Raw genomic sequence first — 15,257 nt, 5'->3', positions numbered from 1 at the left:
AACGATTTTGTAATTAGGGCCCATAGGGCTTTATTCCGGCTGAGTTTGTGGCCAGGTCATTTTTTAACTATTTCCACGTCTAGTTGATAATTGCGCGGAGCCGCTCTTAAAAAGGCAAATTACTTCCAGCAGGTTCTTAATCCACAAGGTTCTTACATGCGGGTTTTAACTGCATTGTATTAACTTCACAAAAGTGCTGATTAGTGTATTTTAAATTTTACTTTTCTTGCAGGAGGGCAAAAGAAAGAGTGATATTCCAGCCCTTTGGTGGATTGATGGTGACGGTAATGAAGTGAAGTGGAGTTTTCAAGATGTCGTTTTGAACTCTAAAAAGTAATAGTTTTTTCAGCCTATCCCCTTAAATGGCATTTCCAACCTATGCTTAAATTTACCTGCTTCCTAAGGTGGATTTTTTTAAATGGCACTTTGAGAAATTCATCTATGTTTATGTAAATTACTGCGCCTAGGGGTCCGCCACTAAAGAAGCGCAACCCCTTACAAAAATTCATGAGGCTTGTCACTCCCCAATGTAGATGTAACGATAAATTTAAAATTTAACTTTTTCACTGCTTGGGTAACCTCTATCTATCCTTGAGCCAACTAAAACGGTGCCACCTCGGTACCTCGTATTCAGAGATTGTAATCTACTTTGCTTTTTCTTCTCTCTAGGACCGCTAACTTGCTGTGTGCGGCCGCTGATATCAAACCAGGCGACCGTGTGATGATAATTTTGCCTGCAGTTCCGGAGTATTGGATGATACAGGCTGCTTGTTTAAGAACAGGTTTGGTTAAGGTGTCGTAGATTTGATTTAACATCAATCCTATAGACTTGTTACAAGTCGACTTCACGAGTTTCTTAACAAATGGAGCGAGCTTCTTAGTCTGCGCCGTATTAAATCGGACGAAGGACTTTTTTGAAAGTCTATGTGGACATACTAACACAAGGTTTTGAAAGAAACATAGGCATTGACGATAAGAGCGTGCGTTTATCCCGTCCTGTAATTTGAAACTAATGATCAGTGCTTCCTTGATTGGTTCGTTAACTCTAACTGTATCGTTTCTATTAGATTTCACCTTATTTTGACTCTCATGCCGCATACTGTGCATAACAAATGTTCCAACATGTTAATGTCAACGCATAAACCCAGTCAATTCGTTGGAAAGGCCAAGAAGCATTTTCTCAATCCGCACAAGAGAGGCTCTCTTCACTGGCTCTTATTCACATCCACTATCTAACCTACATTGATCTGAAGAATTCTTTGATTGATGTGTTTCTAAGAAAGACCCAAGGAAGCTTCAGCTTGGTACACTATTGAATAGTCATGATGCAAAGATCATTATTCAAACTTTGCGAATTATACGGATTTACAACTTTCTTTCTGCTTTTTTTTCTGTTAGTGGCATCCCGTATTGTCATTCTAAAAAAGTACTCTATTTGAAAAAAATTACTTTGAAGATTAAAAGTTCAAGAAATACCCAGTTCTTCAAAACGCTTGAAATGCAGTCTCAGACAACCTAATTCCAACCCCCACCCCAGAGACTTGCGCCCCCGGTGTGGTTTGTTGGATCGCACCTCAACGTAAAAAATCCTGGCTACAGGCCTGTGCCGGTGCAAACGTTATCCAGTATAGTGTAAACATAGCCTAATATACGTCGACAATGAACTGCCTATTAGGGGTGAGACTGATCTATCGTATTAATTTAGCACGATTGTTACAGGTGCAGTCTTCATGGTAATCCCAGATAACACTGGGCCCAAAGAACTTCACCGTAGAATTGTGAAGTCCAAACCAGTCTGTGTAGTGTCAGCTAACTCTGATCAGATTAAAGAAGAGCTGCTTGATGTTATTGACAAGGTATCTCACTTGGTATAATTTGATTAAAAAAACTATTTTGTAATGTTTAAATATAAGGCAGTTCAGGTATGGGAAAATTTTCGGAAGAACTGAAGTTTCTAAACCTAAAAGGTTCGCCTTGAAAAGAAACTATAAAAATTTTCTTCTACAAAACCAATTATAGCTAACTTCATTTTTTTTTTCCCTCTCTGTTTTTCGTTATAAAAAGCCCAATTTAACAATACATTGCATTGTATTATAAAGGTTTATTATAGTTAAGAACTTTTGAATGTAATTTATTAGTAGCACACAGCTATGGTCATTTTAGATTTGTTGATTTTATTCAAAACATGTCTGCACTCAGTAACCAACACGAACACTTCGGCTACTGTGGTCACCGACTTTTTTCATCACTTATTTATCCTTTCTTTTGTAATTTGTCTTAACTGTATCTCCTTGATCCGTGCACAATGGAGGTGAAATTATTCTTTTCATAGTCTCGATATAAAGTGAGTAAGAGAATGTTCAATAAAAAGTAGTGATGAACAAAAGTGCCGTGTTGTAGTTGGCGTTTCTTTCCAAACGTTTCGGGCCTGGCCCTTCATTAGCGAAGGTACACGTACTTTAGAATCGTCGCAAAGATCGTTCAGCAAAATACCTTGATTTGTCAGATCAATTATTTCATTGCCGAAGCCGCGAGGCCGAAGTCAAAGGCAGTGGGAAATAATTGAAGTGCAAGACACCGACCATAACCATTGCAACGAAAGGAGACAATTTTCAATCAGCATTATGTTTTGCTTTCTTAAACGTTATTAAAGGCATGAGGAGACACTATTATCCCTAAAGACAGGGGCAAATTGCCCATAAGCTGAGCATTGTCTGGAGCAAAGCAGAGCCAAACGACTTTTTCTCCATGGCGCATGGGTAGACTATTGTCCGTAGGCTGCAGAGACGTTATGACCTCTAGACCAATCAAAAGTTCGGAAAAAATAGTTTGAAATATTATGATTATTTATTATGCCTTTGCTGCTCATTGTTTGTTCGTTTTTTCGATTTAATTTGTTTTACAGGTTATAGAAGTCAATATTAAAACCAAGATTTTGGTCAACAGGATCAAAGTTAAACAAAGGTATCTGGCAAGATCGATCTCTGCTCATGCGTCCATGCGCATCTTTCTAACTTTTTGCACAAAAACCATCCATCAATAAGGTCTAAGACGAAAGGTTTTCATTTTTTAAGTTTCTCCTATGTAATAGCAAAGAGCTGATAGTCTTGTTGAATTGACCGAGAAAAAACAATTATTATTCTTTGATACCACCTCTAGATAGACCGTTTGTCAAAGGAACTAGCATAATAGAGCTTGGACTTTCATAATAGAGAGGCCAAAACAGAGTTATCAATTACGTCAAATGATTTGAAATTGCGACTTTAATCTTTTCATTTGCGAGGAATTTCTTATATTTCATGCCCTATACGCCCTCTTCTAGGAGTATAAATAGAGTCCATGATCTTTTATTTTATCAATTACAATTGAATACTCCTCCTGTTTTTTTTTTTTCTCCAATTTTGTTCTTTTTTTATTATTTTCTTTCATTTCATCTTACATTACATTATTTTACAATATCAACTCAATTACTTATAGTACATGCACTGACAAATAACCAGATTAAAACTTCACAAAATTACAAATGCCAAAGGAAAAAACAAAGAAAACAAAACATAAGGTACCAAAGTATTTATAAGAAAAGAGAGCAAGGCCAATATTGAGAAAATTAATAATGCGAAAGTACAAGAAATAAATATATTTAATTCATCGCGAAGTGATTTTATAATCTCGTCGAGCGCGCAGTGCGTGGACCGTGCGTAGATATAGCGAGCTGCAAACTCGCAGCGCTCATCTTTACTTGTATATATTCGAAGGTGTACGTACTGTATGTTTCTTGTAAGAAGCAAATATTTTACCTTTTAAAAAGGCTAAGCCAGAGGAATCTTAACGATATTGTGGTCTTTACTATACTTGCAGGAAAGGCTGGCTTGCATTTGAAAACCTTTTGGAGACTGCAAGAGTCGATTTTCAGGTTGGAAATAAGTTTTCTGTAGAACTAAGACTTTAATTTGTGCCGCCTGTCATTTCCATAATAGTACGAAAAGATCAACTTTCTCCATCATATTCAAGTTGTCTTTATACCACAAGTGGCGTGTATCGTTTTCATTACCATTGCTTTTCATGCACGTTCCTCTAACGTTAAAAATCGCGAAGGGGTGCATCCTTCTACCGTTAATGTTGTCTTGTATAGTTGATTTCACTTAGTACTTGTCACAGCTTGATTTTCTAGTTTTCGCTTGCGGCGACATACAAATAAACTTATTCAGAATCTCCCTACCTGCTTAACACATACCGTGAAGGTCGACCTTCTTGGCGATCTTTTTGTGCACGCGACATGCACTCACGAATAAGGAGCCAGTACGTTAGAACATAGGAAAATCAGTCTGTCTACAGCTGCAAAATGACAAAGACGGCGGAAACTTTCACTGTGAGACGCGTGTTGACACGTGTTCCTTGAGCTTGCAAATTTCGCGCGCCCTGGAGAAAAATAATTTCGGCACAGAATGACCGACGAAAATGCTGTATGCGCCAGTATGATAACATTAAAGGATTACGAAGGAACTAAAATAGATCTGACCAGCCGAAAAATTATTATTATTATTATTATTATTACTTTTCTTGTAGTTATTATCATTATCATTAATTAAAAGTAAACTTTGCAAGACATCAACGTGACACAGAAAGAACTTTAACAGAGCAGAGTGCAGTGATAAGCAGCCCTTTCGCTCTCTTTTTTCCTCATTACGGCAGGGCATAGAATGATTACTGTGCGCCTATTATACTGTCTATTATACTTACGTGTAGTTTGCATGGCAACATTCCTTGGTTGTAGTTGCTGGAGTTTTTTTTCTCATCCTGTTCACAGAGGTTGATATTTACCTCTGTTTTGTTTAATACATAACCGGTCTTTCTATTTTATTTTTCTTTCTCTTTACAAGTCCGTGAAGTCATTAAGTTCAGCTCCCACTAACATATTCTTCTCAAGCGGAACAACTGGAAATGCAAAGATGATCGAACACTCGCAAGCCAGTATGGGACTGGGAAGTTTAGCAGTTGAAAAGTACGTGACAAAGGCGGAAGAACCACGGATTTTTGGCTTTTAATTTGATCCCTTCGCCACCAAGGGGTAGTGGGTAAGAAGCGGAGGGAGGGGTGAATTTTTCTTCCTGTATGAATGGGTGGGCTTTCAATAGACAGAGGACAATACCAATTTCAGCACTGAAGCACACATACCAATTCCGCGGCATGACTGGTACCTTACGCATACGCACAACCGAGGACGAAACAGCTCTCCTTGGCTACCACTGCCGGGGTGATATGATTGTGCGCATTAGTAAGGTACTAGCCATACCGTGGAGTTGCTACGTGTGCTTCTGTGCTGAAATTGGCATTCTTTCTAAAGAGGGTCTGCTTTAGAGAGAAGAGCTGTAAAATGCATTCTTTCAGGTTTTTTCCAAGTTAGGCTTAAAGCTTTTAACTGAATCATTTTCTATTACAGGGTTAACGAAGAAACAGATTTAATTTGGGTAACTACTCCTACTGGGTGGAGTGTGCTTCTTACTCGGTCTTTTTATGGTGCTTGGTCCGATGGAGCAGGGACTTTCGTTCATTACAAGAAAGTGACCCCTAGAGAAGTCCTGAAAACCTTGCAGGAGTATCCTATTACTGTGGCTCAGTTTAGGCCTTCCATTTACACAAAGGCTTTGGACGAGGGTTCTCTTGATAGCTTTAAATTTCCCACATTAAAACGCTGCTTAGTCTCAGGGGAACCATCAAACAAGAAGGTGCTACGTCGTTGGAGAGAAAAAACAGGAGTTGCGCTCTGGGACATTTACGGACAAACGGAGTTGGTATGTTTCAAAATCCGTTAATCAGGACCTCCAATAGCCTGCGGACACAGTCGTATTTCCGGTCGTCGCAATACTTCTGTGTCCGCAGGCTAGGCCTCCAAAGATGCCTTCATTTAAGTGTCAATGCATTTCGCACGAGGTAATAACTTAAAACTCGCTTTTTCTTACCCCTGCTTTTGTAAGACGAGACGGCCAATTCTAAGTGGTTATTCAAGTCACGTGAAGGTTTAGGGTGATCTTACAAAACTGAGCCACTGAGCTCCTGAGTCCATTGGGAAAGGAGCCTAGCTTATTTCTGTCCTTTTTGAGAGGGTTTGAATTCTACATTTTCTTATGATTGGGGGCGCTGTGCAGACAGTGTTATGGATTCTAGAGACCAATCCAGGCGTTGCTGACTGCAAAACCTAATCACATGCTCAGATTGCGGCCCTTAACTAAACTTTGTTTTGAGGTCCACTTTCTTTCAGTATGATGGAGGAATTTATGAATGCCAAAATGGCGCAGCTACGTGAAGACAATTCTCTGCAGTCATAGCACACTTCTTTATGGACCACCTCACACATACTGTCTTAGACATACCACGATGAATAATCAGGCTTTCATTATACATCTTTCTCTTTCATCTCGTATGTGCTTAATTCATACTTTTTCTTAAAGAATGCTTTGACATGGTACAGAGACGCAGGAAACAGCTCACAGCTTGAATCTGTTGGTAGGCCTTTCCATGGTGTTGACATGCTTGTAAGTTGATTTGACTACTAGTAGTAAATATTCACCAACTTTGGCCGGACATTCTGCGAACAAATTCTGATACTTACGTTTTTACGTCTACATGTTTTGTAGGCTTATGCACTGTTTGTCAACTATCATTGAAATATAGGTTGTTGACGATAATAACCAAGAGCTACCGCATGACACACTGGGAAGAATTGTGGTTCGTGTAAAACCCTATCGTCCTGTTAAGATGTTTATCCGTTATGTGGTAAGAAAAAGAAGTAATTGTTAAGTGAGCTAACTCAGTTTTTTACATTTAGCTTTTGTTTCCATTTTGTATCAGAAGAAACCTAAAGGTGATGTTACACGAGACGATCCGCCACGACGATTTTTAGCGCAACACAGCGTTGCAACATTGTTGCGACATTGTTTCGAATGGTAACAACATTGTTCCAACATTGCAACGGTGTGTTGCGCTAAAAATCGTCGTTGCGAATCGTCCCGTGTAACATCACCTTAAGTTTCCGTTGAAATCTTCTTCCAAATCCTAGTTCTAACATACATACGAATAATGAACAATGTAACTATGAACTTTATTAACCTGAAGTGATAACTTGTTTGTAGGATGATCCTCAGAAAACCGAGGCTTGTTTTTCTGGAGATTTTTACGTGACAGGTGCGTTAAGTTTGTGATCATTACATGAGGGAAGTTGACGAGGACGTTTTCCTCGATGAGTTTTTCTTGTCATGAATAGCTTACCTGATTGGTAGCAACAATGTAATCGCTATCGTTAGACCCCCCAGTCCCTCACGCATGTTACGAGTGGGCTTTCATCAAGAGACTATAAAGGGGACAGAGAGGGCATCCCCCATATACACCCTATTCCATAGGTAATTCGTCTCGAGTTATTTTTAACACCACAGAGCTCAAGGGGGATTAGACAACAGCCAATCACATAGCGCGAATGTGTTCCGCGTGGATGACCCACGCTGAGAGCCACGCGTCCTTCACGAAATGACGCAGAACAAAATGGGGGAAGACGCGGAGAGCGATTTTGCTATTCCTTTTGTCGACGAAAACGACTACAGCGAGATTTCTGCGAAAGCTGTGTCAGCGAAACCGAAATTAAAAAAGAATCGCCCTTCCTCTCTTGTATAGAGCTAACAGTAGAGCAGGGAAATCCTTAACACACTGAATATTCTCTCAGGATCATTTATAATTTACAGTTTGAAGAGAGCAATTTCTGGTTTGATGTTTATTTTTTTCAGTCTTTATAGCGATTATTCCTACCCACTTACTCTGTCAATTGGAGGCGAACCCTCCTAAAGCTGAATTCAAGGGACCATATTCAAGCTCAGAAAGAGAAATAAAATTTCGTCGTTGCTTATTTACGTCCTCCATAAAACGCGAAATTAGGCATTTTCACGTCGTAGTCGTGCAAAAACGGGAAAGAAATGAACAAAAAAGTGTGTTGCACGTGCGAAGTTGTTGTTTTGCTAATTAAACCTATTGTTTTTTTGACGTTCTAGTTGTCGTCCGCGTCGTTGGATCTTAAACTCCCTAAATTGTACAAACGACCGTTTCAATAGACCGGCGAAATTTCTCATTTTATTAAAGCACTAAGGTTACGACAACTTCGAGTTAAACTGATTTCACGAGTTGTCAAAGAGTCCAGCTATTCCTTTTTCCCAGGTGAGCGCCGACTCATTTCGCTTCAATATTCAGGAATGCTCTCGATCTTTTTACGCTTTCATTACCTCTCGCCCGACATGTTTTGCACGGCGTTTGGTCATGCGAAACCTCCACGAAACATCCACGCCTCGCGCGAGGTAACTTTATCCCGATTCTAAAAATAACTCGAGACGAATTACCTATGGAATAGGGTGTATATGGGGGATGCCCTCTCTGTCCCCTTTATAGTCTCTTGCTTTCATCTAATGTGTAACTTGAATTACGATTGTATGATTTCAACCTGAATCTGCTTCAATTAGCTAATTATAGAAGTGGCTTCGCTCTATTCACGTCTGCTATTGTAACATGGGGAGTGTCAGAAGCTGATTCCAAACGAAGCCTGCATTCGGAAACCAATCAAAAACTGTACGAGTTATCTCTTTAGAAGGCAAAAACCTTATGAAGTTCTCCCATTTACATGGCCAAGAAGAAGTTATCAATCAAAACTTGCTAATATTATCAAATGTACCCTTATATTATGCTAACTGAGCGTTAAAGTACCTTGCAATTAATTCATAAGTAAAGTCGGAACCTTTCACTGTAGGACTAACTATGCTATACTGCTGAGTTATGACCTTTATCTGTCTGTGCATATTTTGGTACTGAGCTCTAACGGGGTAAATACTGAAACAGGTGATTTGGGACGGAGGGACAAAGACGGTCATTTCTGGATTGTCGGACGAGCTGATGACCTTATTATTGTGAACACGTAAGACATTTTTCTCTAGCAATAAACCTTTCCGCTGATACGTGTGGTGGTATCTTCAAATAACTTTCACAAAAAGTTTTTTTTTACCGATTGAAAGTTAATTTTAAAATAAATCAGTCTAAACTTTTCCTTGTATGAAGCTTTTTTGCATTATATTCCTCCTTCCTGCACCTTGAAGATGAGGCATAAAACAAGTGGCATACTGTCGAGCGAAAGCTGCAGAGACAGTTTCATCTGATTTGATTGGGTGGATCAGAGTACTCCCTAACAAAAACTTTAATTACCGCAAGTAATAACAATGTAACTTTCATTAGGATTGCTTTCATCCTTGGAGACCCAGGGGCAGTCTAGTCTGCACCACAGCGGTTCTTTGTGTCGTCATCGTCGTTGCGTGACGAGACAAAGAACAGCTGTGAAGCAAGTTTTCAAGTTTCAAGTTTATTTATTTTATATGAAAACTATTTACAATGAAATCTGACTGACTTGCATGTTACTAAAAGTAATCGAGGCAGGTCAGTCTCACAAGTTCTTAATATTACAAATGGCAAAAAATGAGTTTGAAAAAAGAGAAGACTAAACTAACAGTTTTTCAAAAAAAACGAGAATAAGAGAGAAAAACTGGAAGTATATATTTTCTAAGTTTGGCCATGATTTTGTCATTATCATTATAGTTGTCTTCGGTTTTCAATATACTTAATAAAGCTCCTTAAAGTTTTTTTTTCTGAAGGTCTTCTTTGATATGTTTTTTTAAGCTATTTGGCATCTCATTCCATATCTGCTTAATTTGAATATGATGGTAATCTCTGCGGATGTCGTCGAAATGTCAGTCATTATTACATGTAGTCGTTTTGAGGAGTACTTCGTAAGGATGGTTGGCCGGTATAATCAGAGAATCATAACAATTATTTTCAGACTCCTGATCAATCCTTGTGATGTAGAGACCTCCTTAAGAGAACATCCTGCGGTACTCGACTGTGCTGTGGTCAGCAGTCTCAATCAGTTGTCTCAGGTATTTTTATTTATATCTAGATTAGACGTTTATACTGTAAAACTGGGTACGAATCAAATTTTGTAACATGAGACATTGAAGAAGAGTTGCTTTGGACGAGAGTATATCGTATGGGCGAGAATAAAACCTGGTAAGACACTGAATCTGAGACTGGTTAAGAGGGACCGGTTGCGTAAAACCTCTTCTAAAGTATCCAAGGGGCTACAATAGGTCAAGCTTTTGCTATCTGTCTTAAAGCTAAACCGTTTCTTTTCGCATTAACTGAATTCCAAAAATAATGGTCCAGTTTCGTTATTCATTAGACTATATTTAGGCATTTTCCTGTCGTCTGTTGCAACAAATGGCAAGGGTGACATGGATTGAAAACGGAACAAGTTGGGCCAGCTTTTTTTTTTAATGCTTTACCTACAAGAATCATTAAAAAAAAAAAACATAGTTAGTGCCGCCCCCTTATGAAATTTGTCGGTACCTTCTTCATAACTCTTCAGGATCATTTTGTGCATGGGTAAACGTGGGTACCAAGTATGACTTCAGCACAGAATTGACCCAAAACAGCATTATCCTCGTAATATAGCTCATGATATGGTGAAATACTTAAATGATACGGGTACGACACATTAAATGATTTTGGGTTTGTTAGTGGAAAACTTATAATTTTCGTATTTCTTTCTGCTACTTTTGAAACATCCTTAATGACCTGGATATCGTGAGATCTTTATAGCAGAAATAGTTTGTTGAAGTTAGGATTGTGCCGCAGTCTTCCTGGAAAATGAAAGCTAAGGCATCATCCTTATAAATGGGTTTAATTTTTTTAATGGCCTCGAGTCTCTCCCTGGCAGCGTAGTTTAGTTGGATAGAGATCCCGGTGATTGGAAGGTTACGGATTCATATCCTATTCTCTCTCCTCCGTAAATGCTCCGGCTGTATCCCAGTAAAAATAGAGAAAAGTACTGCAATAATCGAAAAATAGAAAGCGCGCAGGGGACGATGGGAAGAGGGAAAAGGCGGGAGCCTACTTCCCTTCCTCTCTACCCCCTTCCCATCGTGCCCCGCGCGCCTATTTTCCCTTCTTCCCAGTCTCCCTACGACACAAAGAGGCCTCTGCGGAGGAGAGAGCATCCCATCGGTGAATTCTTGCTACCAACGTCACAGCCAGCACAACTTTGCAATAATAGTGTTGTTAGTCATTACTTTTCATTCAGTCTCTAACACCATATAGGAGTTGCAATTTATTGTACCTGACAATCTTTCCTATAATCCTATTGTTCTTCTTTAGTTTCCTTTCCCATTAAGTGACGGAATATAATTGAAGTCAGGAAAGAGGCTCTTATCTGGGACCTGAATTAAGTTTTGTTTGCCTTAAATAGGTTAAGGATATGTTTTCCTTTTTTTAGACAATTTTAAAAGCATTTATTGTGCTGTCAAGTGACTTTAAGAACAAAAACCAGGATGAGCTGATGAAAGAACTACAGGAGTACATATGCTACGCCAAAAGTGACAAAATATCAAAGGTGCAACTTTTTAATTCAAATCCACGAATTCACGATCAAGATGGATTTTTGCCTTTTGAATGTGTCAAGATTGTAGAATATAATTTCAATTCCCACGTGTTTCATGTCATTATCAGGAGGCTCCTGCATGTATCAAGAGACACGTTTTCTAAATCAAGATGCATGTTTTTTTAAATCAAGAAGGGAGACGACAATTTTTGATCAGTTTTGTTTCTGAGAGGGACTGAAACCTAAAAATCTGCGAAATTCTAGCCCATTCCCGCCCTCCCGCGTGAGACATGGCAGAGGAAGGAATCGAAGAACTTGTCAGAAGAATCATTCGAGCAGCACAAGGAGTTAACACATCTCGAACACATCTCGAACGTGTCAACACCTGACGAAGAACTGAGGCGGCGATTTAAGAACGAGATAGGCTCGACCAGAAAGAAAGCAGAACAGGCTCTCGTAGAAGCGCTGGTGAAATATCACCACAGGCGCGCAGAACGATTAACAATAAATCTCGCAGGAATACTGTAAGGAATAATATAGGAATACTAAGCAGACGTCTCACCAGAAAACGCAATCACCGGATAAAAAGAAAACTGTCAACAAAGATGGCAATGTAAATTGAAGACCAAGATTAGCGAAGTCGATGTATTGTTAGAGCAAATGAGATCACAAGTGTGTGCGAATAAACAATTATAAAGTGAATCTTACTCTTGTCTCTTATAAGACTCCTTAGAAGTAAGGGGAAAAGGGAAAGCAAACCGCAGAGATAACAAAGCGGCCAAAAACCGCAAAAGAAAAGGGTGGAGAAAAATCAAAGACAAAAAGCGCTTTTTTAACGCCATTGAGTCACGCAAACAGTATATCAAAAACCTGTCAAATGAACAACTGACAGATAAGCAAATTACTCTACTATCGCGTGGTCTAAAGTTTATCCCTACACCCGTGACAAAAGAAAATCTTATCAGGTGCCAGCTTCTCGCGGATTTCAATCAATTTGCGAGACGAATACGACTACAATATATTTTTCACGGGGAAGAAAACGAACCTCATCCTTTCCACGTGAAGTCGGACTGGGAACCACCAGTCCAGCTATCTGTAGCTCTGGAGACCTTCCCGGAGAGGAGGTAAAATTAGAGCTCGCAAGTATTGAATTTGACAAGCCAAAAGATAATATATGTACGGGAGAGCGCCAAGCTCTCAAAGAGTTATCGCGCAACAAAAGCTTTACACCAGTGTATTGATGAGCAGACAGGACAAACTAAAGGAAGGTCAGGTTCTGCTTGATGATTTAAATAACTACCGACCTCTATACAAACCAGTGGTTGAAACTACAACCAAAAAAGCTCAACAACTTATTAAAACACTGCTCTTAGAAGGCCACATTGATAAAACGACGGCTAAATGGCTCTCCCTTACGCCCGATCCTCCGCCAATCACCGTGTTTTACACACTTACTAAAATCCACAAACCGACACCTGTTGGAAGACCTATTATATCAGGGTGTTCCGGACCTACAGAACGGATCTCAGCATTTGTTGACCACCTTATTCAGCCAATAGCACAACTACAACCTTCGTATCTTAAAGATACGACAGACTTTATTAACTTCATCAAGAGGATTAAACTGCCTAAAAGTGCCATACATGTTTCAATGGACGTCACAAGCCTATACAAAAAAAAAAAAAAAACACAACGAGAGGGTATTACCACTGTATGCCTTGCATACGAAGAATTTCACCAAGGAAACCCTCCAGTCCCTACCAGGTTTTTAAGCGAAATGCTTAGTCTGATACTACTAGAAAACTCGTTCCAATTTAACGAGAAAGATTATCTTCAAACCCATGGAACAGCCATGGGCACGAAAATGGCCGTAGCCTTTGCTAAGATCTTCATGGCCAAAATAGAAAAAGAAATACTCATACAGAGCAGAACAACTCCCATCCCACAATCAAATTCACACACGGCTGAAATATCAGAAACAGAGACTGCATTCTTGGACACGAAAGGTACAAAGGTGTCAGATTCAACAAGGATTCTATCCTTGACGTGCGAACACACTTCAAGCCTACAGAAACATTCCAATACACCAATTTGTATTCGTGTCACCCACCAGGCGTCACAAAAGGCTTCATCAAAGGAGAAGCTTTAAGGCTTCTAAGAACAAATTCCTCTGAAATCACTTTTGAAGAGAACATGAGGAATTTTTCAACACGCCTCAAGAAGAGAGATTACCCATCCAGCTACAACTGTAGAAAAACATCTCTCAGAGGTCATTTTCGCAGACAGAAAGAAAGCACTAGAACAGAGAAACAAAAATGCAAGTAAGAAAATACTACCCATTGTAACGCAATACCACCCTGCGTTGCCCAACCTCAAGAACATACTCAAGGGGAAATGGCACCTTATACAGAACCAACCATATCTCAGAGACATCTTTAAGGAACCTCCCCTCATTTCATATCGCAAAGGAAAATCCCTAAAAGACACTCAAGTAAGAGCTAAACTATAAAGGTTTTAAGACCAATCTATTTGCGAGCTGCAGGAGTCGTGCAGGCCCGTCAACACTTCCAACCTGTGTGCTCGGTTTCAGTCCCTCTCGGAAACAAAACTGATCAAAAATTGTCGTCTCCCTTCTTGATTTAAAAAACATGCATCTTGATTTAGAAAACGTGTCTCTTGATACATGACATGAAACACGTGGGAATTGAAATTAAATTCTACAATCTTGACACATTCAACAAGCAAATTGATGTTAATTTTATCGATCTTGATAGTGAATTGGTGGATTTGAATTATAAAGTTACATCTTCGATATTTTGTCACTTTTGGCGTAGCATAAGTACATGAAATACAATGCTGCAGCCTGGATGTGTCCAGAAAAGGTCATCAAATCGTGACATATTTTAATTCCTTTACCGCTATGTACCTGTTAAAAGATCCGTTTTACCAAGAGCCATAATGGCTCTTGGTTTGTTTTCCCTATACAGTCTAACTACAAACTCTTATAGCAGTGCGTTCTACGTGGAGCGCAGTAACTCAAATTCGATGCAGAAAGTCTTTTTGATCTCTAGGAAGGTTTGGTAGGGATTAAACCAAATAACCACTGCATCTGAGATAGGATAGCCTGTGTACAGCCACCACCTCCCCTCAGAAAAAATAGGCTGATTTAGCAACAGAACGGGAACGTCAATTGATGACGGGAAAGCGCGCGGAAAGGACTAAACACGACTTCCGGTGCCCAATTTGTGCCATTGGTCAAGCCAGTTGGTTGATTAGCGCGCGCTGTGGTCAACTGACTTTTCCGTTCTGTTGCTAAATCAGCCTAATCTCAGGGGAGGGGGCGGTTGTTCACAGGCTAAGATAAGAGATTTTAGTCCCCGGGGGGTAATCCCTTATATATGCCATATAGGTATATTCCGCCCCGTAGGGTATGGTTTTTGCGCCGTTTCGGTATGAAAATGGGTGTAGACTTTGCCCATTTTTGTCTGGAATCGGGTGTGGTTTCAAGGGAATTACGGGAGTGTATGAAAGTATTTGTCGTTTCAATGCCGAATGAATAAGGAAGAAAAAGTTATATGCGAATTCGTAATGGGTATTAAGAAGCCTTTTTGTTGGCGTTCTAATCTAAGTAGATGTAATGTTAATAAGAAATGATGCCAGGTCTGAAAAAGGGTGTGGAAAATGACATTTTTTAGTCTGGAATAGGTTCAAGATTTGGAGAACCGGGTAGCACACCCCCACCAAGAATTTCCAGGAGTACCCCCCGGGTAACCCCGGGTTTGGTAAACCCTGCACAAAAAAA

The 15,257-nt window shown here is 39.6% G+C and overlaps 1 protein-coding gene across 1 annotated transcript in view; it reads left to right on the top strand.

Moving 5' to 3' along the window:
• LOC140928653 (acyl-coenzyme A synthetase ACSM4, mitochondrial-like) overlaps positions 1–15,257 on the top strand; it is a 40,150-nt gene that overhangs the window by 24,426 nt on the left and 467 nt on the right. The window contains exons 7-15 of the mRNA XM_073378432.1: positions 4,881–5,002; positions 5,441–5,792; positions 6,450–6,533; positions 6,673–6,774; positions 7,131–7,182; positions 8,872–8,947; positions 9,860–9,956; positions 11,351–11,436; positions 14,301–14,337. Coding sequence (XP_073234533.1) covers positions 4,881–5,002; positions 5,441–5,792; positions 6,450–6,533; positions 6,673–6,774; positions 7,131–7,182; positions 8,872–8,947; positions 9,860–9,956; positions 11,351–11,436; positions 14,301–14,337 — 1,008 coding nt within the window. The remainder of the gene's footprint in view (positions 1–4,880; positions 5,003–5,440; positions 5,793–6,449; positions 6,534–6,672; positions 6,775–7,130; positions 7,183–8,871; positions 8,948–9,859; positions 9,957–11,350; positions 11,437–14,300; positions 14,338–15,257) is intronic.

This window comes from Porites lutea, chromosome 2 (assembly GCF_958299795.1).
Source record: "Porites lutea chromosome 2, jaPorLute2.1, whole genome shotgun sequence".
In the NCBI taxonomy this organism is placed as follows: domain Eukaryota; kingdom Metazoa; phylum Cnidaria; class Anthozoa; order Scleractinia; family Poritidae; genus Porites; species Porites lutea.
Note: the sequence above shows the minus strand (reverse complement) of the source record. Positions and strands in the feature narration are given on the sequence as shown.